The 23,382-nt window shown below is 34.1% G+C and overlaps 1 protein-coding gene across 3 annotated transcripts in view; it reads left to right on the top strand.

Annotated features, from left to right (window-relative positions):
• Positions 1 to 23,382, top strand: part of PRKG1 (protein kinase cGMP-dependent 1) — a 1,342,028-nt gene that overhangs the window by 1,205,217 nt on the left and 113,429 nt on the right. For all 3 annotated transcript variants that reach the window (XM_001099261.5, XM_001099460.5, XM_077945585.1), the window contains one exon: positions 6,501 to 6,575. In XM_001099261.5, coding sequence (XP_001099261.1) covers positions 6,501 to 6,575 — 75 coding nt within the window. The remainder of the gene's footprint in view (positions 1 to 6,500; positions 6,576 to 23,382) is intronic.

Below are 23,382 nucleotides of genomic sequence, written 5' to 3'. Positions count from 1 at the left end.
ACTTACAATTCATTCCTTAACATATAATGTATGCTATTCATTATCTTCATGTTTTGTTTGAAATTGGTTCAAATTGATATAGGCTCTGCAATAGCAGAAATCAGTTACTCTATTGAATATAAATCCTATGGTGAATACAAATTTGAACTTTTAATTCAAAATAAGGCACCAAATATTGTGTTATTATTCCATTTTTTAAAAACCAACTGTAACCCAAGGTCGTTACTGGTGCCTGCCCCTATGCACTTTGAGATACTTAAGGAAAAGTTGAGATTGTTTCAGGTTGGAAACTGTAAGTAATATGTAATAAACTTTCCTACATTAAAAAAAAAAAATGAGACATGATATTTGGTTTTCCATTCCTGAGTTACTTCACTTTGAATAATGGTCTTTGACTCCATCCAAGTTGCTGCAAATGCCATTATTTCATTTTTTTTATGGCTGAGTAGTATCCCATGGTGTATATATACCACATTTTCTTTATCCACTCATTGACTGATGGACATTTAGGTTGTTTCCATATTTTTGCAATTGTGAATTGTGCGGTTACAAACATGCATGCACAAGTGTCTTTTTCACATAGTGACCTCTTTTTCTTTGGGAAGATACACAGTAGTGGTATTGCTGGATTGAATGGTAGTTCTACTTGTAATTTTTAAAGGAATATCCATACTATTTTCCATAGTGGTTATACTAGTTCACGTTCCCACTAGGAATGTAAGTGTTCCCTTTTCACTACATCCATGCCAAAAAGATGTATATATTCTTAACAGTTAAGGATTAAAAGTGAGAAAGAGTTAAAAATAAAATCTTAAGCTAATATTTGTCACCAATATTCCAACAGTAGAATTACTAGATAAGCAAATAAACAAAAAAATTGAGAAGTTTAGTCATTTTATATTGGATATTTCTATGTAACCAGGAGTGTCCTACATGCTTGACTGGACTGTTTTCCACACTTAACCATTAATGTGGTTATAGTATAAGCATAGACAACCTAAAATCAAACAAGTACTAAACCGATACAATTTCAACTTTGAAATAACTGAAAAAAAAATCAAGGAGGATACATGCCAAAATGTTAACGTTTAGCCAAAGATTGTAAAATTACAGTAAATCATTTATCCCTTAGAGTTCTTCAGTGTCTTTCAATTTGTTCATGTATTGCCATTGGAAACACACACATACACACACACACAGACACACACATACACGTAATTTTAAAATTCAAAACTAGATGATTTGACTAACATAATAAGCCTAGTCAACAAGACCCTATCCTGGAAAAGACTGATTTATATGGACATGTTAGACATGGAAACTTGATCAGCACTGAGTCACTTTTTTTATTTCTCAAAAGTAACAGTAAGTAAAAGGAGAGAATTCCTGAAACCTATTCTTAGCTTTTTAATCTTTTGTGCGTATGCCAAATTGAATCATTATTTTCAATTGGTACCTTTTAAAGCATATAATTATAATCAGGAAACAGTTTAAATGAAATGTTTGTTATTTGAAACCCATTTTTCTAGTGAATAATCCCCTTGATAGATAGGTGGATATTATTACAAAGCAAAGACACAGACAAATATATAATACTTTGGTGTGTGTAATTCTGTCTTGCAAATATAAACATATGTGCATGATAAGAAAATACTAATAATTATTTACTCATGAAAGTGTCATTGCTTTCTATGAAATTACTATCTAATATGATTTTGAGTAGATGAAATTATTTTTATGTACACTATAGCTTTCCTTCTGATAAGCATTCAGCCACTCATTACTTCCCACCTTTATATTATAAGTCTTTGTATCTTATCTGTAATATAAGACTGTAAATTCCTCAAAGTTGTACTTTATTCTTTTTGCATAATGCACAGTAGCTTGAATTGTTCCTTATAGATAGTAGGCATTGTATACATACATATATGTGAGTTTGGATGAACGGATGGATGGATGGATGGATGAATAAATGGATGGATAACTGGAAAATATGGATGTGGCTGGTTTTATTTTATTTGGAGGTAATTTTTTCTCCAAGGAAACATATAGTCACATGACAGTTGATAGTGTAAACCACTAAGAATTATGATTGTCCAATTATAAATAAAATAAACAAAAAGTAACAAACATAAGAACACTTGAAGCCACAAAGTAAATCAAGAGATTTTCTGCATAAGTGTACCAAAACCGTGAAGGATCCCTCTGAAACCTTGGGCTTAGCTAAGTAAATCATCTTAACTACTTTGGAACACTAACTTTCTATATTTTTAAATAAATATTTTTTAAAAACAATTTAGTTGACATTTAGGTTAACAAAGCATAATGGTATAGTCTGTGAAATTAAGAAGGCTTTTCCAAGCCTTCTGATAATACCTGACAAACATTTTGCTTAGCACTATTGAAGTATTTGAAATAGCTTCCAGTTTAAGATTTACACTTTTTGACTTATAACATTTCACTATTAAGTGTAAAAAAGAAAAAAAAACTGTTTTGAATGTTAGGACTTTCTCCCATCCTATTTTTAATTTGAAAATATTCCATTTTTTAAATGTTTATACAAAATTCTAAACCATTATATCAGAATAAAGGATAGGAAATCATGAGAATTAAATCAACTAACTCACACACACTATATATATAAAATATATATCTATTTTATACACATGTAAAATATATTACACTGTAAAGTAAACTTTAAATGCAATGATTTTTTAGCAGCATGGTAATGCTGATCTCTGATATTTGAACTGCCTTTCTAATAATTTAAAGACCATTTCTGTCTAGATGAAGTCTCATTATATCATAACCGAATAACAACCGAATTATATTCTTTTTAGACATACCACTGAGTAATCAGCTCCCTTCAGAATATTTTGCCTTTATAATGAAAACATTTTAATAACTAAATTTATTACCCACTGAGTTACTGTCATTATAGCATTCTAAAACAGACAATTTCCTGGAATGAGAAACACAGTCTCTTAACTGATATCGTTAAGGACAATTTCTTTAAATGTCTTAGTAAAATTAGTGTAAATTCTTAGTGTAAATTCTTAGTGTGTAAGGGTTACAGTTTCTTCTTCCTTCCTGTCTCCCTTTTTCCATCCACCTTTCATTCTTTCATTCATCCCTTCCTTGTTTTTCCTTCTGCCTTCCTCTTTCCTTTCTTTTCCTTCCCCACCTGACAAGTATGTCTAAATTGGGAGTTATACCTGATGTAAATGACGAGTTGATGGGTGCAGCACACCAACATGGCACAAGTATACATATGTAACAAACCTGCACGTTATGCACATGTACCCTACAACTTAAAATATAATAATAATAAATAAATTAAAAAAAAATAAATAAACATAAAAGGGATTTCCCATTTGCTCTCTTTCAGTATCTGTGTACTCAACTGATAACATTTTACCCATGCTCCTTAAAGTATTATGTCAAGATTGTAAAATTAGATTTTCTATCCCAAGAAAAGTAACCCAAAATTTTACATGAAATATGTGCATGCAAAAAGGTTTGCTGTGGAGATGCCCTAAACTAAAGCCATTTGCCCAGTAACACGTCTTTAATTTATTCCGAAAGTTTAGCATGTATGTAGAAATTTGGTGTTTTATTTTACAATGTTAAAATGTAACTTGTGTATGAATTGTGAGTTTGTTTAAAAAGAGAATTTAATGATTTTTCTATAGTTACCTATATTTGTTAAAACCCATAAATAATATTTTCTGGTTTATACTTATTCAGTTGCTGGAGTTTTCACGACATCTCAGAATAATCTTTTTCAGAATAGAGTAACAATACAAAAAAGGCATTAGTCAAGAAATGTCATAGGACCTGAGTAACTATTTAGAAAAGCATATGATACCTATAGTAGTACTTTTCTAAATGTCTGTTTGATGAGGGTTCACACAGACAGCAGGTGTTCCTACAGAATGTCTGAGAGAAGGAAAAAATGAAACACTAATTGGTTCATTTTTGTGCCAGGAGTGATAAATTCTATAATACCATCAATTATGCTTATCAAGATGTCTTAAATTATTCATTGATCAGTACAGGGATCTGCAGACAGTGGTAGTCATTTGGAACTTAATAATATTACTTGATTTCTACTTTAAAACTCCATCTAGCATAACCATATCTATGCTTTTCCATTTATATATTTTACTACTAAGAATTTCAAAGTGTATTTTCAAAATAATATTTTGTGGAGTTTTAATCTAGCTTAGTGTGTTGAACAGAATTTGTTAAGTTAAAAGTTTTAATTCTTGTCAAATTTATCATCAGTTTACTCTGTTATTCTTTGGTAATATGCTGTTCTGTTTAAAGTGTCCTTAATTCAAATAGATAATAGAAGGAAGACAGGATTCTTTTTTTTAATAAAAACTACTTGAACTCTCAGAATTACTATGAGTTTTAAATGTCTAATAACACAATCTCTTAATATATCGAAATGGATTTGAAAAACTAAGCTTTAGTGATTATTGTTGTTCAGTTTTCCTAGATAATATTATTTGATTCTTCTCTTTCAATACCTTTTCATAATGTTTTGGATTTCATTGTATTGAAAATATCCAAATATAAAGGACAGAAGCCTTATGAAATATACATTTTAATGGTGGATGTGCTGCTAAATTGCAGTCATCTTAGACAAGGAACTTAAACTCTGTGCTTAAATTTTCTTATTATCTGAAAAAAACCCCAGAAAATTAGACAGATATTGTCTATTTATAATAAAAGAAATACTATATTTTAGTTTATGTTGTGAATGCATCTAGCTTTAAGGACATTCTCTAATCTCGGATTCCCTCTAAGTTTAGGTAAGGACCAAGACATTCTACGGGAAAGTGGGAAATTTTACCATATGAAGAACAATGACAAAATAATATTTGAACATAGTTTTCAACTATGGGAATTATATTTATTAATTATGGATAATATATTTTTGAAAACTTTGTAAGAAGTGTTGCCTATTATTTGTCTATTTAGCAATCATTTGTTTTGGCATGAATTAATACAATTCATTACAGAAAGCTTTATGTTCTTGAATATGATTCTTGATTCCCTGTGTCTCTGTCCAATCTTTTTTTGGGGTCCCTTTATGAATAGAAATACTTCATGTATTAGGTTCAGCATTCTAGCTACCATGCACCCTAGATGAGCTCATTACCCAAGAGTCTGAAGTAACAGCTGCTCCCTTCCCCTCCACCCAGGCCCAAGAAGGGTGTCATGTTCCTCTTTATAGATTTTCAAAATAAAAAAGTATATGTAAAAGCAATTAAAGAACATTCACATTTTAAATCAGCAAGCATCTTACTATGTTTCAGGACCTGACCATGCATAACTTATTGTTTAATACTCACAACACACAAACCATTTACATGTATTAAGATGATAGAGGATTAAAATTAAATGTAATTTCTTCCAGTACTTTAAAATTATCTCCATTATAATTGGAGATTATAATACTAACTCATAGTATTTCAAAATAAAAGAATTGACTTTTGTTTTGAAAAACCTCATTGGAACTATTAAACTATTTGTTATTACATGCAAAACACTTATAGCAATGCCTGGCATATGAGTACCAAGTAAGTGAGGCTCTGATTATCATGTGGGTACTGGGACTTTTTTTTCTTTCCTTCATTCTAGTTCAGTAGTTGCCAGAATGTAGTGTATAGTAAGAGTTACTGTATCTGGTTGTATTTAGTAATTTTCAAGGGTGATTCTAGTATGCATGTGTTTATTCATTTTGTGTTGATGCTGTAGTATTTACTATTTTAGTGACAGAATTGATCATGTTTCACTATAGAAGTCTGAATACAGTTCCAGGTGCATAGCAGGATACTGAATAGATTGGATTTAAGCAGTTCAATCACTCTTCCTGTTTTATGCTAAAGTTGTTTTTTCACTCTTCCAAAATGAGTTAATTTTTCTGTGACTCTCTCCTGTTGTTTTCCTGTATTCCGCGTATTTATTTTGCCTGTGAACATTAGTTTACTATTTTGTTAAGTGGAGATAATGATGCTTGTTTTTCAGAATTTTTTTTTGAGAATTGGAATTAATATATGTTAGTGGTAATTTAAATAACAGTACCTGGCATAAAGGAGGCATTCCATAATTGGTAGATCTTGCTGTCATTTCAGTATTTTAGTTTACTCATTGATTTTGTGATGTATATCATTTAGTGTGTCACTGACTTTATTCCAAACAATTATTTGAATATCTGCTTTTGTCAGATATGGCTGCCAGATTTGTTTATGTTTTGGCAACTCTCTTGGCGAACAAGGTAGAGGTGGTCCCTAATCTCATAGAGTTTATATGCTAGTCAGGAAAAATAATATCTAACGTGCTTCTTAACAGTGTATTTAGATTAAGTGTTTGAATTTATTTTTTATTTAGATGCCTTAAGATTGTTTCATTATATCATTGATTAGGTTGCCATTGTTATTACTTTATAGAAGATTTATTCTAATCACTGTACTTTTTTCCTCTGGCAGCTCTTTCAAACATTTGATTGGAGGGCTGGATGATGTTTCTAATAAAGCATATGAAGATGCAGAAGCTAAAGCAAAGTAAGTGGATTTTTTCCTTTGGCCTGAATCTTGATTGAAAAATGATTTTGAATGGAAATAAGATCAAATATTTTGTTGGACTTGACACATCCCAGCACTCTGACAGGAAATAACTAATTACTGGACAGACAAAAGAAGCAAATTCTTCAAGATAATTATTACATGGTATGTTTACCTAGTAGTATGTCTCTCTTCAAACACAAAACTTTAATTTTGTGATGAAGACGATCTCAGGAAGAAAAAATGCTTATTTTAAAATCTAATATAAACAATTAAATGTAAACGTGTTATTTGTCCTCCAGAAAATACTTTCTGAACAAATGGTGGTTGTGTTCCACAGTTGCCTGTCGAATTGTATCAAAAATAATAAGGCTAGAAATATTTCCCTGTGCTAATTCATCATTACTTTGAACTTTGATGTTACTGATATGAAAATGACATGAGATGGTAAATATCCCATTAATTATGATGTATACAAATACAATTCTTTCTACAAGAATACTTTGATTAAAACAATATTTTTGACAAAGATTTAAAGTAAGTTGATATTAGCTTTTTCTGCAAAATTATTATTTTTAAAATATCAGTAATCTATATAATCCTCCCCTCTTTCCCCAATGTAATTAGTATTTAATAGCATATAGCATACCTAACGGATTAAATTGACAACAGTTAGCATTAAACAGATAGTTCAGGGCCAGAATTTGATCCATTGGTTTTGTAGTAACCTAAAAATCAAAAGAAGTAAAATAATGTATTTTGCTTTGAGACTCCATGAAGATGAAAAGTTTGTCCTATAACTAAAATATTAATAATTATATTCCATGTTAACCTAATAAAATTATGTTATTTTCAAAGCTATATGAAAACATTCACAATTTCTCCTCTGTATCCTCTGCATAGCCCCGAGATCGAATGCCTGTAGTGCTTCTGCTAAGGTTTGCTTAGGAAGTTAAACAGGCCAGTTGTAACACCAGACTCCATGCAGTCACTGAGACTGCTTATGTTCTGGATAATTAGTATTAATTGTCCTGGTTTATTTCAAAAGGCTAAAATGCACATTGGTACTCAGTTTAGACTTTAGTTTCTAGTATTAATAATAATTCCACCGAGGTGGGAAAAGGTGCCATTTAAGGTACCTTATCAGTTTTTAAAGTTATAAAATGGCCTTTGTTATGGCCTATGCTATTCCTATTCCTATAGGAATTTTTTTTGATATATGTCAAAATTCATACTTTTATAATTTATGTCAGCTTTTATTTTCGTGTGTGTGTGTCTGTGTGTGTGTATGTGTGTATGTGTCTGTGTGTGTGTCTGTGTGTGTCTCTGTGTGTGTCTGTGTGTCTGTGTGTGTGTCTGTGTGTGTCTGTGTCTGCGTATGTGTGTCTGTGTCTGTGTGTGTGTGTCTGTCTGTGTGTGTGTCTCTGTGTGTGTCTGTCTGTGTGTCTGTGTGTGTGTCTGTGTGTGTCTGTGTCTGCGTGTGTGTGTCTGTGTCTGTGTGTGTGTCTGTGTGTGTGTGTCTGTGTGTGTCTGTGTCTGTGTGTGTGTGTCTGTGTGTGTGTGTCTGTGTGTGTATGTGTCTGTGTGTGTGTGTGTGTCTGTGTGTGTATGTGTCTGTGTGTGTGTGTGTCTGTGTGTGTGTGTATTCTGTTAAGGGTCTCATTGGTCATTGTATATATATATATCATATATAATTTACCTATAGTATATATGTAATTTTATATCTATTACAATTTATATAATTATACTCATACGGTATTAAATATATCTGTATGCATATATATATATAATATATATAAAACATCGGATGGTAATCTTAAAAATTCATGTACAATCCAGTTAAGCAACTATTCTTAGTTACCAGAAAAATTCAAGAGTCTTGTAGACTAGTGTATTTTTGCTGCTTTCCTATTAAACTTTGAAAGTTTAATCTCATTTTTCCTATTAAGACCTGGAAAAATTTTCTAATGAATGCTTTTGTAGAATTCCTGTTTATTCCACTTAAAGTTGAGACCACTATCATGCTTCAAATTTATCAGTGATGGGGAAGTGACTGAGTTAGTCATAGGTTTCTCAGTGTCCTATTGACTTTATAAAGATAACTGTGTGTACATCTCCTGAATTCTGGCCATTCACGGATTCACTTGCACATACTTCGATTAAAAGTAGTAAGTAAGAAAAACTGAAACAATGAAATTCAGATATTCAGACAATTAGAGGTAGGTGTGGCATCAATTCTTAACATTGGAAGAAAATCAGTCAATATGAAAAACATGAACCTGAATGAAGGCCAGAAGCCTTGGGTTCTGCTCCTGGCTCTGTCATTACCAGACAAGTGATTTTGGTCATGAATCTTAACGCCTCTCTCTCAGTCTCTGTTTTCACACTTTTAAAATGGCATTTTTGAGATTTAATTGATGGCAGTGTATAAAAACACTTTGCAAATTCTAAAGGCTATAAAAATATGTCACTAGGCTCATACCTGTAATCCCAGCACTTTGGGAGGTCAAGGTGGGTGGATCACCGGAGGTCAGGAGTTCAGGTCAGGATCACCTGAGTTCAGCCTGGTCAACATGGTGAAACCCTGTTGCTACCAAAAATACAAAAGTTAGCCAGGCGTGGTGATGGACACCTGGAATCCCAGATCTTCAGGAGCCTGAGGCAGGAGAATCACTTGAACCTGGGAGGTGGAGGTTGCAGTGAGCCAAGATCACGCCATTGCACTCTGGCCTGGGCGACCAGAGCAAAACTTTGTTTCAAAAATAACTAAGTAAGTAAGTAACTAACTAACTTACTAAATAAATAAGTAAAGTATATCACTAGAAATAACTAGAAATATACCTTAGTTCATTTGATGTATAATTGAATTTACAGATTCCATGTCTATTATGTTGATCAATTTTACTTGGACAAGAAGTCTTTAATCTTATGTAAGCAATATACTTTTACTTGAGTAGCATATTATGAAATTAAACCTTGCCTAGAAAACATTAATGCAATTATTTTTAATAAAACAGTAATATTTGATTAAAAGAGACTTCAATTCTAATTAAAGAAGAAAGAAGAGCAATTAAATGACTACCTACATCAAAGTAGTTTCAAATATTGCTATTTGGAACCATTGATTTGGTAGATTATAATATAGCCATTATGTTTATACTTTTTCTCCCAGTTTTACTGAGATGTAACTGAGAAATAAAAATTGTATACAATTAAAGTGTATATGACATGCTGATTTGATATGTAAGAATGCATTGTGAAATGATTATCACAATCAAACGAATTAACACATCTACCACCTCACATAGTTACTTTTGTGTGTGTGTGGTAAGAACACTTAAGATCTACTGTCTTAGCAAATTTCTTTTTTTTTTTTTTTTTTTGAGACGGAGTCTCGCTTTGCCACCCAGGCTGGAGTGCAGTGGCCAGATCTCGGCTCACTGCAAGCTCTGCCTCCCGGGTTCACGCCATTCTCCTGCCTCAGCCTCCTGAGTAGCTGGGACTACAGGCGCCCGCCACCTCGCCCGGCTCGTTTTTTTTTGTATTTTTTTAGTAGAGACGGGGTTTCACCGTGTCAGCCAGGATGGTCTCGATCTCCTGACCTCGTGATCCGCCCGTCTCGGCCTCCCAAAGTGCTGGGATTACAGGCTTGAGCCACCGCGCCCGGCCAACAAATTTCAACTGTACAGTTTTGTCTGAATTTTCTGCTCAATTCACACTAAACCCAAATGAATGTATAGTCCATGTTTTTTTAATATTGATTATTATTTAGAAAATGGTAATTGCTTGATGAAACATGTCTAAAACCTTTGATCCAAATTCTAATGAGGCTGATAATGTGACCTTTATTCCTAAAAACAGCCAAATAAGTAAATAAGCAAATAAATAAATATTGGAGGAGTTATTATTGTGTCTTATACACTGTTAGCATTTTATCATCTTCTAATAAATAATTAATATCAGAAGATTTCTGAAGTGTAAGATATCTCTTAATTAGGTGTCCTGTCACTCAAAGAAGGCAAACTGTGAATTATTCCCCAGAGAAAGCTTTCTAGTTGAACTATCAAGTTTAAAACTCTATTTGAATTAGCAGTTATTTCTCCCTATTGAATTTCTTCCCCTTAACTACTTGATACTTTCACTTTGTATTTAAGGAATTTATAAGGGTTGCCAAAGCTGCAGGGGCTAGGAACCAGCTCTAATTTGTTTAAAATCTGGGATATTTCTGTTAAAGCCTCTAAATTTTTATAAGGATCACAATATCTTGACCATTTAGAAAGACAATGTTAAATTGGCTCCACTTTGGAAGCTTTATTTGTTTAAGGTCTTCTTGATGTTTTGCAAAACCTACGGAAGATAAGATTAATATTTCTGGCCGGGCGCGCTGGCTCAAGCCTGTAATCCCAGCACTTTGGGAGGCCGAGATGGGCGGATCACGAGGTCAGGAGATAGAGACCATCCCGGCTAACACCGCGAAACCCCATCTCTACTAAAAAATACAAAAAACTAGCCGGGCGAGGTGGAGGGCGCCTGTAGTCCCAGCTATTCGGGAGGCTGAGGCAGGAGAATGGCGTAAACCCGGGAGGCAGAGCTTGTAGTGAGCTGAGATCCGGCCACTGCACTCCAGCCTGGGCGACAGAGGGAGATTCCGTCTCAAAAAAAAAAAAAAAAATATATATATATATATATATATGTGTGTGTGTGTGTGTGTGTGTATTTCTTAAAACTCAACTAAAATGATTATGTTAGTTATCCATGGGAAATCATTATTGATATTATCTCATTGACTATGCCTATTTGGGTAAGAAGCGAAAAAAAGTAGGACTGACTGTAAAGATTGATTAAGTTGAGACGTTTAAAAACTTCAATGGTAGCATAATCAATCTCAATGGCAGAAAGATTTCACAAAATATACAGACCATGCCAGTAAAACTACACCAGGCACTCAGCTCAGATAGATAGTCTAGGAAGATTGGCTTGAGAAAAATGTTCCAGTAGAAGTGGTTCTCAAAACTCCTCTACTGCAGGATAGGTGCCCTCAGTCTGCCTCGTGAGATATATTTTCTACAAAGATAATTGTTCTTGGCAGAAATTTTGCCGATATAGCATGCTTCTCTTGATTGCTGCTAATTATCTACTGAGGGCTTCTCTTTTTAAAATACGAAATTATAATCATGAAGACATTAGAAGAGGCAATATCAGATCAAAGTGAAGGTTCACTGAACTTTATTTGGACAAGAAGGTAGCATGTGTGATGAGAGGTACATATTTTTTATTGATAATATGTATTCATTCATTTAATAAACATTTAAAAATTTACTTATGATGAGTCAGGCATTGTGCTTTATAACGTGCACACCAAATAGAAAACACCATTTCCAATACCAAGGATCATCTTACAGCTCAGTAGGGAAGCTGGTATGTAATTCAATGAATACTTTCACTATTTGGCTCTAAGAATAAGTTATAATAATTATTATGAGATAATAATATTTGGATATAAAGTTAATCTCTATATTGAAGCCTGTCTTATAAAAATCATAACCATCCAGAAATATCAAAAGAAAAATTAAATATCTTATTTTGTTAAATATTTCTGACATATGTGTATAGCTTGTATCTTTGATGTCTTAATTGCTGAATACTCAGCAGTTACAGGCAATACAGCTATTTCTTCAAATAAAAAAGCATATATATATGTCTATATATGTCTGTATATGTGTATGTATACACACACATACACACACATATATAAGCCAAGATAAAGAAAGAAAATGAAAGCAATCTAAACCAAACACAACTGCTATTACCTATCTTTGTATTTTACAGTTGTACTTATAGTGCATTTTCAATTTTATATCTTGCTTTATTCCATTTAACATCTGTGTTAGTCTGTTTTGCGTTGCTATAAAGTAATACCTGAGCCTCAGTCATTTATGAAGAAAAGAGGTTTATTTGGTTCATGGTTCTACAGGCTGCACAGGAAGCATAGTGCTGGCATCTGTTCTTGGTGAGGCTACTGGAAGCTTCCAGTCATGGCAGAAGGCAACAGGGGAGCAGGCATATCACATGGAGAGAAAGGGAGCAAGGGAGATGCTAGACTTTATTAAACCACCAGCTCTCACTCTGTGAACTAAGAGGAGGAGCACTCACTTATTATCATGGGGGTGGCACCAAGCCATTCATAAGAGATCCACCCCCATAACCCAAACACCTCCCATCAGGCCCAACCTCCAGCACTATGGATCACATTTTAACATGAGATTTAGAGGGGACAAATATTCAAACCATATCAACATGTTCATATTATAAACATTTATAATACTATTATATACTCTTTATGAAAATCATTTTAATGGTACCTGACAACCCAATGAATAGAAACTTAGACTTCTAGACTGATTCAGGTTGTAGTCTTGTTGATTCAATGTATTTTGCTTTTAAAGGTAAGATCTCAATTTCTTTTTAAGGAAAAAAAAAGCACCAAACAACAAAAACACCTTCAAATGCATTCCATCTAGCAACGCTTCTCAAACTACTTTGTGTCATGACGTTCATAGAAAATCAGTACAGCATTTTGCACTAATTAGTTCAGCTGCCCTAGGCTCCATCCTTCAGTTTTGAAGGCTAATGGGATTCATACCTAAGCCCTTCAATGGGAAGTTCTGACAACTATATGACTATAGATGTGTAAATACACTTAGTTTTTATCTAGATTTATGATACCCAATATTGTTCTTTATTAACTCCTTCTCTTGTCAAAATCTATGTAAAGCCTCCAAATGAGCATGGACAGATTTTTTTTTTAATCTGTAATATCCCTTGGTATACATAAAGATTTAAAGGCTCCTTGCCGTGGCTCTGCAGTCCCTCATGCACCAGCATCACCCATGTTCATTCACTTCCTCATATGCTTTCATCTATTCAACAGTTATTTTCTATGTGCCTACAAAATGTTGCATATAAAATAATGAATAAAATAGATAAGTTTCTTGCCTTAATGGAGCTTATTGTCCAGTGGGGGACTGAGGCATATGTTAATCTTTCTGGGAAGTCTTCTTAGGGGAAGTGACATTTTAACTAGATGTGGCCTGAATTCTGAAGAATTAGCTGGTGCTGGCTAGGCAAGAATTAGTTGGTATTAGTTAAGCAAGGAGGTGCAGAGAACATTCTAGCTGGAGGAACAAATGGAAAACATTCTACATAGAGGAACAGCATGGAAAAAGCCCTCAAAGTAGGAAGCAACATTATACAGTCAAGGAACTAAACTAGCAATATGTCTGAGAGCTAGAACAAGAGAGAGAAGGAGATCAGGAAGGAGAGAATGACAGAGATCAAATCTCACAAGACTTTGTAAGCCACATTAAGAAATGGGGAAATCACATCAGACTTCTAAGCTGGCAAATGAGATGAGTTGGTTTATATTAAAACTGGGCAGTCTTGTCTCTGGGATTGAAGGGGTGTACATTGAAAGTAGGGAGAATAATCAGAATATTTTTCATATTAAAGCTAGTAGTAGACATGAATAGAGAGAGGACAATGTGAGTTAACAAAAAGCATTTGAGAGATATTTAGGTGGCAAAGCCAGCAGGTCTTCAGAAAATAAATATAGGTGGTAAAGGGGGAAAAGGTCAGGGAAAGTGCAAAGAGTTTTGGTCTGAATATTGGAGAGAAGTGATGGAATTCACTAAGGTAGAGAAGGATTATATGGTTCCCAGGTTTGGAGAGTAGGGTGATCATAAACTGATTTTTTTTAATGAGGTACTTTTGAGATGTGGTAGGTAGGTCTGGTGCTCAGAGAAAAGATTGTTGTCAATTTGAGAATAATGAATATTTCAATGGTAGATAGAAATTGTAGCTGTGGATGAGATAGAAATTAGAGAGTGAGAAGAGCATGGCACTTAGGATTGATTCTTGAGGAATGTTAACATTTAAAGGTTAGAGAAGAAAGAAGAATTTGGCAAAAGCTAAAGAAAGAAAGACTGAGAAGGAGAGATGAAGGGTAGAAGGAACACCACATGCACAGAAACCAAGAACAGACTGTGTGTTTTAGTTTGTTCAGGCTGCTATAACAAAATACTGTAAACTTAGTGGCTTATAAACAGTAGAAATTTATTTCTGAGTTCTGGAGACTGTGAAGTCCAAGATCAAGGCACCAGCAGATGAAACGTCTCCCCATGTCCTGGTATATAGACAGCTGCCTTTTCACTGTAGCCTCACATGGCAGAAGGAACAAGAGCTCTCTGGGGTCTCTTTTATAAGGGCACTAGTCCCATTCCTGAGAACTTGCCCTCATGACCCAATAGCCTCCCAAAGGCTCTTCCTCCTGACACCATCACAATGGGGATTAGATTTCCACGTACGAATTTAGGTAGGGGGCAGTGCACAGTCTATAGCAGTGTGCTTCAAGAATAGGGGAAGAAACAATGATATTATATGTTGCTGAGAATTCTAGTATGTTACTTAACAAATTGGATTTAGCAAATCAGTGGGTTCAGTTTCATTTCACAATAGAGTGGTAGGGATGGAACCCCCCTCACAAAGGCTACAAATGAATCTAATTTTCAGAAACAGGAGTCAGTGAGCTTATACCAGATAATAAGACATTCTAAGTAAAATCGCCAAAAATGTATAAATGGAAGATTATGAATCTTCAATATTGATGGAGATGTGAGCATGTTAAATCTATTAGAGAAGAGAGTGTGAGACTGAGCAAGTGGGTCTCAGGTCCCTTTAACTTCATGACAAAGGCAGACCTCTTCAAAGGTTAACATTGAGACCATCTCCACAGATGAGATTTATACCACTTTGTCATGTTATTTCTTGGTTAAGAAGGTCATTACTCTTCAGTCTTATACAAGGTAGCATTCCCTTAGTTTAAAGTATTGCCCTCTCTCTAAAGAACCCCAAAAATATTAAATTCTCCTAAGAGGAATAAAAAGATTTTCTTAATATTATACTATAAATTTGTACATAAACTATTTTTCCTGCAAGGATCGCTTAAGCCTTCCTCTGAGGACAAAGAAGAAAAGAGGACACTGAGAAAGAAGGCCCAAATTTGCCAAAACCTTAATAAAAATCCACCTTGTAATGACCATCTTGTTCTGCCCTACTTTCCTCATCATGCACCTAAATTGTTCACATATTCTCTGCCTTGTCCCCAAAAAGGACATTCATAATAGATTCATATAATACAGGAAGAAAATATTAGAAGTAAACAAGAAAGATGTATCTATGGTAGTGAACCAGAGACAAGGCTAGTATGCAAAACAGGACCCTTATTAGTGCACTGACAAGAGAGATACTCACAAAAACATTAGTGCCTGCAGGGCTGGCTCTCGCTTATTGCCACTAAACAATGAAGTACCACAATCACCCCCCTCTCCACTCCACTGACACTCTGCAAGAACTGTAGGGAGTATTGCCTACCTGTGTACCACTCTTTTGGCTCTTTGATGAAATAGTCCTTAAATATTTTACTTCTATTTCTGTAATTAGTCCTCATTGATTTAAAGCCCTCCTGTTTACAAATTTATTTGCAAAGAAACATTTAAGACTGTCTGATATTTTCAGGATTACTGTTGGTGATGAGTCTTGTTGTTTGACACAATGTGACAGCAATAAAAGATGTTCTCTCATTACATTTCATTAGCAGAGACAACCCTTTGGTAACTGATTCTGTCTGTCACAGAGAGGTTGCTCTTCTGGCTTCCAGAGAGAATGGCTGCTGTTGTTCAGGCCTTTGAAAATGCATTCATCACATGCCTCTCAAAGCACATGAGGCTATATAAATCAGGACTTAGGTCTGCATTGTTTGGTAACATCTTCTGAAACGCCTCAGGGTCAGCTAGCATCTAGCAAACAGGAGGTTTCTAAATGCAGAGTTGAGTACACAGGAGTTGCTGTTTTGAACATGCTGACTTTGAAATTTGGGGCTTTCTTATTGGTGTGGGTTTTTCATTTTGTTTTGTTTTGTTTTTGCTTGACATTTTCAAGTAAAGATTCTGGTATTCCCATAATCTTATCAACAATTTACTTAAGACAACTTGGTCTTGATCTAAGCAAATCTTGGGGAAAGGATCCTGGAAAATTGTTTTCCCCTATGGAAAGAATTCAAGTGAGCAATATTCTCTTCCAAAATGGGAACTATATGTCAATTAAATAGAAAAAAACACTGAGAATGGCATTGTGAAATAGCAATCCAACCAGAATTAGAACTTGCTGACCATCTGCAGGGTGAGTAGTCAGAAGGCAGCCCCATTCTCTCAGCAATAAAACATACTTTCCATTTTATTGCAGGGCAAAATATAGGGGACAAAAAAAATCCAGCAGTTGGCCCTGAACTAAAAAGCTGGCTTTCAGCCTTTCAAGAGCTGTTTTTGTTTTAAATTCAAGTACATGTAATCAGGCTAGGCAGAAGTATAGAATGGTTTCTAAGGCCACCAATGCTGATAGATTAATACTTCGGCATGATTTGTGGCTACAGAGAGTATCAAGGTACAATGCTCTTTCAAGTGCAGTGAGACTGATTCAGTTGCTTTTTTAAAAAATGATTTTCAGGACAAAACTACTCGGCCTTGAATAGAAGTATTTTTCTTTTATTAAAAATTTTAAAACTCTCAAAGGCCATTTGCTAATTTTTGCTCTGCAGCGCTTATCTTTGAGACTCCCTAGGTAAGAAGACTTTATAAATGTGAATCCCAGTATGTCCTCGCATGCAGCCTTTTCTAATCGACAGAGAAGAGGAATACAGATAATTGAAAATTCTAGTGCTGCTGACTTGCTTGGTGAAAACAGACAAGCTACTTGATTGCTGACTCTATTTCCTTCTTCCAAAAAATAAAGATGCTTCCTTTCCACCATTGCTGTATTAAGTAATGACAATTGAAAATTACTTTCAAAATGTCAGGAGCTCTGTAAATTCTGTGGATACTTTGGTCTTGTATGGCAATTACCTTAGCCTCTCCAGAGCCCCCAAAGAACAGCCCAATACATGTTTCTTTTCAATAGCTTGATATATAAAGCCTATTTACAATAGAGTACGTTTTAAAAGCAGAAAAGAATAATACCTTTTATATCCCTTTGTGCTCCCAGTAGTTTCATTTGAAAAATAATTATCTCCGGCTACAATGCCTTTTCTTCTTAAGTGAAGGCAGTCTCTATTATTGGAGTGAATATAGCATGTAGCGTAATTCTAAAACTGCTTTGCAAGTAAGGTTGAGCCATTCTAAAGAGAAAATGTTTAAACCTAGTGAGTGAGAGCAAAGCTGGAAGTGCTGAAAGGCTCCCTCTGATGAGGCCATATATATTTACATAGTGAGTAGTAGCAGTAGTAACTGGGAGTTTGGAGAGCAAGCCTTGGTTACAACACAGCCGCTAACTTCATGTGAACTTGAACAAGCACCCTGGGCCCCTTTGACCCTTTTTCCCAAACTGTAAAAACAGCTTGAAATCCTTTCTAGTTTTTGGCTTTAGGCTTCTAAGATGCTTAGAATGTGCACATTAACAAGACATTCTTTTGGAAGCATAACTCCCTTTTATAGATACAATATTTTTGTCTTTGCTGATTTTCTAAATTTATGATGAGGATATCTGACTGTCAACAGAAAATAGGCTCTTAAGGATCATGGAATAATTTACAAGTCTGTGTTGTAACAAAGGTTACTAAGTTATATGTCCTCATAAAATATTACTGTTAAGGTCCTTGCTTTATTCAAAAAATTTTTATCAAATTGTGTAGTATTGCTTGAAGCTCATTTTGATAATTTATAGTAATTAGTAAGCCTTTAGAAAAAGCATTTTTCATTTTCATCATTATATAATTTTCTTTTGAATATGGCATTTAGATATGATAATAAGACCCACTATCTTTCAATAAAATGCCATTAGAAAATTATAGATTACCTTTGAAACTAGAAAATGTTATACTAATATTTTTCCCATGAATCCTTTTAGAAAGAAGTGATTTTTAAATAATGGGTTTAAATGGTAGCATAAATTGTTTTGTTACAATGACCATAACATACTATATGAATTTACATCTTTAACTTGCTATTTGAGGAAGATGAGATGTAGAAGTGAAGCACGACTGGTGCTCAAAGACATTTACATGTATCACACCATTTTCCTCTAATGCATAAATTGCAAGCATTAGTCAACTTTATAAACTCTATTAATTACTTCAGGCAGCCAGCCTGTTCCCTAGTATATCAGACACGGAGAGATAAAAGACAAAAGCTATTGCTCTAATATTCAAACCCTGTCCAAACATTTTAGAAAACCTAGATACATTACTAATTGAGCATACTGAAGAGTAATAATCCTCATGTCCTTGAAAAGAGGATAAGGCAGCTTCTTAAAATGATGAATTTAAGACCACTTTTGGTTTAAGGACCTGGAAAAGTATGAGTCATTGAGTCTTCAACTAATTACTCATCAGTTTTACTAAGTTTTTTTGGTTGAGATGACCCTGAAAATTTGGTTCAGCTCAGTGTTCCCATGATGCTAGTAAAATTGGCTTGTCAAAATGTCACAATATCTTTCAGGAAGTTGTTTTTCCAAATCTAGTTCTCTTGCTCATTATGCTAGTAATCAGGGTTTGTTGTTGTTGTTGTTGTTGTTGTTGTTGTAAACTTCTCATGACAGGTGACAGGGTGACAGGACTTATGGTTTTTCCTTTCAAACCCCTTGACTTTATGATATTACTTAAACAATTAAATTAATGATGAAGAACATGCTTTAGTCTTTATAAGAATTCTGCATTTCACATGAGCTCCAAAAAGTTGCCTTGAGATTAAAAAAAAATAAGGGCCATTGAAGAGGTGACACCTTTATAAGCAGATGATGCTTTTTTGAGTGACAATAACAGCTAGGAGAGTATATCAGTTTCTTTCTTCAGGAATTTGTTGGCATACACATTGATTGATATTAATATTCTCTTCTGCACTGACATGAGTGATCAGAGCAATAACTTTATATGCCAATGAATAAAGGTGAGCAGGGAAAGAATTTAAGAAAAAAGGATGATAAAGAAGCATAATGGACGATAAATGCCCAGTAGTGGGATTGCTGGATCATATAGTCGTTTTCTTTTTAGTTTTCTTCATGAAATTCCATGGATATTCTAGTTTACATTCCCACCAACGGTATACAAGAGTTCCTTTTTCTCTGTATCCTCGCCATCATTTGTTATTTTTTGTCTTTTTGATAAAAGCTATTCTAACTGGAGCAAAAAGATATCTCATTGTGGTTTTGATTTGCATTTCCCTGATGATTGGTTATGTTGAGCATTTCGTCATATATTTGTTGACCATTTTTATGTCTTCTTTTGAAAAATATCTGTTCAAATCCTTCACCCATTTTTTAATCCCATTGTTTGTTTTTTGCTGTTGAGATGTTTGAGTTCCTTGTGTATTTTATATAGTAATGCCCTGTTGGATGAATAGTTTGCAAATATTTTCTCTCATTCTTTAAGTTATCTTTTCACTCTGTTGATTGTTTCCTTTACTGTGCAGAAGCCTTTCAGATTGATATGTGTATTTGTTTATTTTCACTTCTGTTGCCTGTGTTTTTGAGGCCTTATTCAAAAAATCTTTTCCTAGGCGGATGTCCTGAAGCATTACCTCAGTATTTTATTATAGAGTTTTACAGTTTGGGGCCTTACATTTAGATCTTTGATCCATTTTGAGTTTTTTCTTTTTTTTTCTAGGGGCGGGTGAGAGATGGAAGTCTAGTTTCGTCTTGCATGTTGGTATCCGGTTTTCCTAGCACCACTTATTGAAGGGACTGTTCTTTCCCCAGTGAGTGGTCTTGGCACCTTTGTGAAAAATCAGTTGGCTATAGATAAGAGGATTAATTTTGAGTTATCTAGTCTGTTCTATTTTTCTGTGTTTTTTTTTTTTTTTTTTTTTTGAGATGGAGTCTTGCTCTGTTGCCCAGGCTGGAGTGCAGTGGTGCCATCTCAGCTCACTGCAAGCTCTGCCTACTGGGTTTACACCATTCTCCTGCCTCAGCCTCCCAAGTAGCTGGGACTACAGGCGCCCACCACCACACCCAGCTAATATTTTTGTATTTTGAGTAGAGACGGGGTTTCACCGTGTTAGCCAGGATGGTCTCGATCTCCTGACCTCATGATCCACACTCCTCAGCCTCCCAAAGTGCTGGGATTACAGGCATGAGCCACTGCGCTTGGCCTTTTCTATGTCTTTTATTATGCCAATTTCATGCTGTTTTGGTTACTACAGCTTTGTAGTATATTTTGTAGTCTGACAATGTGATGCCTTCAGGTCCACCCTACCCCCCACCACCAGGATTGCTTTGGCTACTCAAGATCTTTTATGATTCCATACAAATTTTAAGATTTTTATTTATTTTTCTGTGAAGAAGATTATTGATCTTTTGATAGGGATTACATTAAATCCATAGATTGCTTTGGCTATTATGAACATTTTAGCAGTATTAATTCTGATCCATGAGCATAAGATATCTTTCAGTTTGTATCTTACTCAGTTTTTTTCATCAGTGCTTTGGAGTTTTCCTTGTAGAGGACTTTCACCTCTTTTGTTGAATTTATTCCAGGTATTTTATTTTATTGTAGCTATTGTAAATGGAATTGCCTTCTTTATTTCTTTCTCAGCTAGTTTATCATATGTGTATAGAAATGTTATTGATTTTTGTATGTTCATTTTGTATCCTGCAACTTTACTGAATTCATTGATTAGTGTTAAGAGTTTTTTAGTGGAGTCTGTAGTTTTTCTCTATATAAGATCATGCCCTCTGCAAGGCTGTAACAGGGATGGTATGATTTTCTCCTTTCCAATTTGGATGCCCTTTATTTGTTTCTCTTGCCTAATTGCTCTGGCTAGGACTTCCAGTACTATGTTGAAAAAGATTGGTGAGGTTGAGTATCCTTGTCTTATACCAGGTCTTAAAGGAAAAGGTTTCAGATTTTACCTACTTAGTATGTTAGGTGACTGTCATATATAGCCTTTATTGTGTTGAAGTATATTCATTCTGTAACTAATTTATTGAGAGTTTATATTGTGAAGGGATGTTGAATTTTCTGAAATGCTTTTTCTGCATCTGAGATAATCATAAGTATTTTATCATTCATTCTGTTGATGGTATGTATGACATTTATTTATTTGCATATTATAAACCATCCTTGCACTTCTGGAAAAAAATCCCATTTGATCTTGGTGTATTATCTTTTCAATGTATTGTTGGATTCAGTTTGCTACACTTTTATTGAAGATGTTTATGTCTACGTTCAATGGGATATTGGCCTGTAGGTTAATTCTTTGATTGTTTCCTTCTCTGGTTTTGATATCAGGGTTATGCTTACTTCATAGAATGAGTTAGGAAAAGTTATCTCCACTTCCATTTTTGAATATTTTGAGAATAATTGATATTAAGTCTTCTTTAAATGTTTGGTGGAATTCAGTGATAAAGCCCTCTTGTCCCATACTTTTCTTGGGAAACTTTTATTACTGATTTCATCTGATGACTTGTTATTGGTCTGTTAATGTTTTTGAAATTTGGAGGCTTTCAATCTTGATATATTCTATGTGTCCAGGAATTTATCCAGTTTCTCTAGGTTTTCAAATTTACTGGTGCATAGTTGCTCATAAAAAAGTCTTATGATCCTTTGTATTTCTGTGGTATCTATTGTGATGTCTCCTTTACCATTTCTTATTTCATTTATTGGGTTCTTTTTTTTTTTCTTTAGTCTAGGTAATGGCTTGTTGACTTTGTATATATTTTCAAAAAACCAACTTTTTGTTTTATTGAGTTTTGCATTGCTTTTTTTGGTCTCAATTTTATGTATTACTGCTCTGATATTTACTACTTCTTCCCTTCTACTAATTTGGGGTTTGTTTTGTTCTTACCTTTCTAGTCCCATGAGATGCATCATTACATTGTTTATTTGAAATATTTCTAGTTTTTTGATATAGGCATTTCTTGCCATAAACTTGCTACTTAAGAATGCTTTGCTGGGTCCCATAGGTCCATAAATTTGGTTATGTTGTGTTTCTATTTTCATATGTTTTAAGGAATTTTTAAATTTCATTTTACATTTCTTTCTTTATTCGTTGGTCATTCATTAGGATGTAGTTTAATTTTGACACATTTTCATAGTTTCAAATGTTCCTCCTGTTAATTGATTTCTAATTTTACTCCATGTGGTCAGATAACGGACTTGATGTAACTTAAAATTTTTTAATATTTTGAAAATTTTGTAACATATCATCTATCCTGGGAGATGTTCCATATGCTGATGAAAAGAATGTATATTATGAAATCGTTGGCTGAAATGCTCTGTAAATGTCTGTTAGGTTCATTTGATCTATGGTGTGCTTTAATGTTTCTTTATTGATTTTTTTTTGTCTAGTTGATCTGTTCAACACTGACAGTGGGATGGATGTAGAAGTTTCCAATTACTGGGGTTTATCTCTCCCTTTAGATCTACTAATATTTGCTTTATATATCTGGGGGCTCTGGTGTTAAATGCATATAGATATACAGTTATATTATTTTCCTGAATTGATACCTTTATTATTATATAATGTCCTTCTTTGTCTCTTTTTAGAGTTTATGACTTAAATCCTGTTTTGTCTGATGTAACTATAGCTACTCCTGTTGGCTTTTGTTTTCCATTTCTGTGAAATATCTTTTCCCATCCCTTCCTTTTCAGTCTGTGTGTGTCTTTACAGCTGAGGTGAGTGTCTTGTAGACAGCATATGGTTGGGTGTTGTTATTTTTTTCTTTTAAATCCATTTAGCCAGTCTATATTTTTCAAATGGGAAAT

This window comes from Macaca mulatta, chromosome 9, assembly GCF_049350105.2.
Source record: "Macaca mulatta isolate MMU2019108-1 chromosome 9, T2T-MMU8v2.0, whole genome shotgun sequence".
Taxonomy (NCBI): Eukaryota; Metazoa; Chordata; class Mammalia; order Primates; family Cercopithecidae; genus Macaca; species Macaca mulatta.
This window is presented reverse-complemented; position numbering and strand designations above follow the sequence as displayed.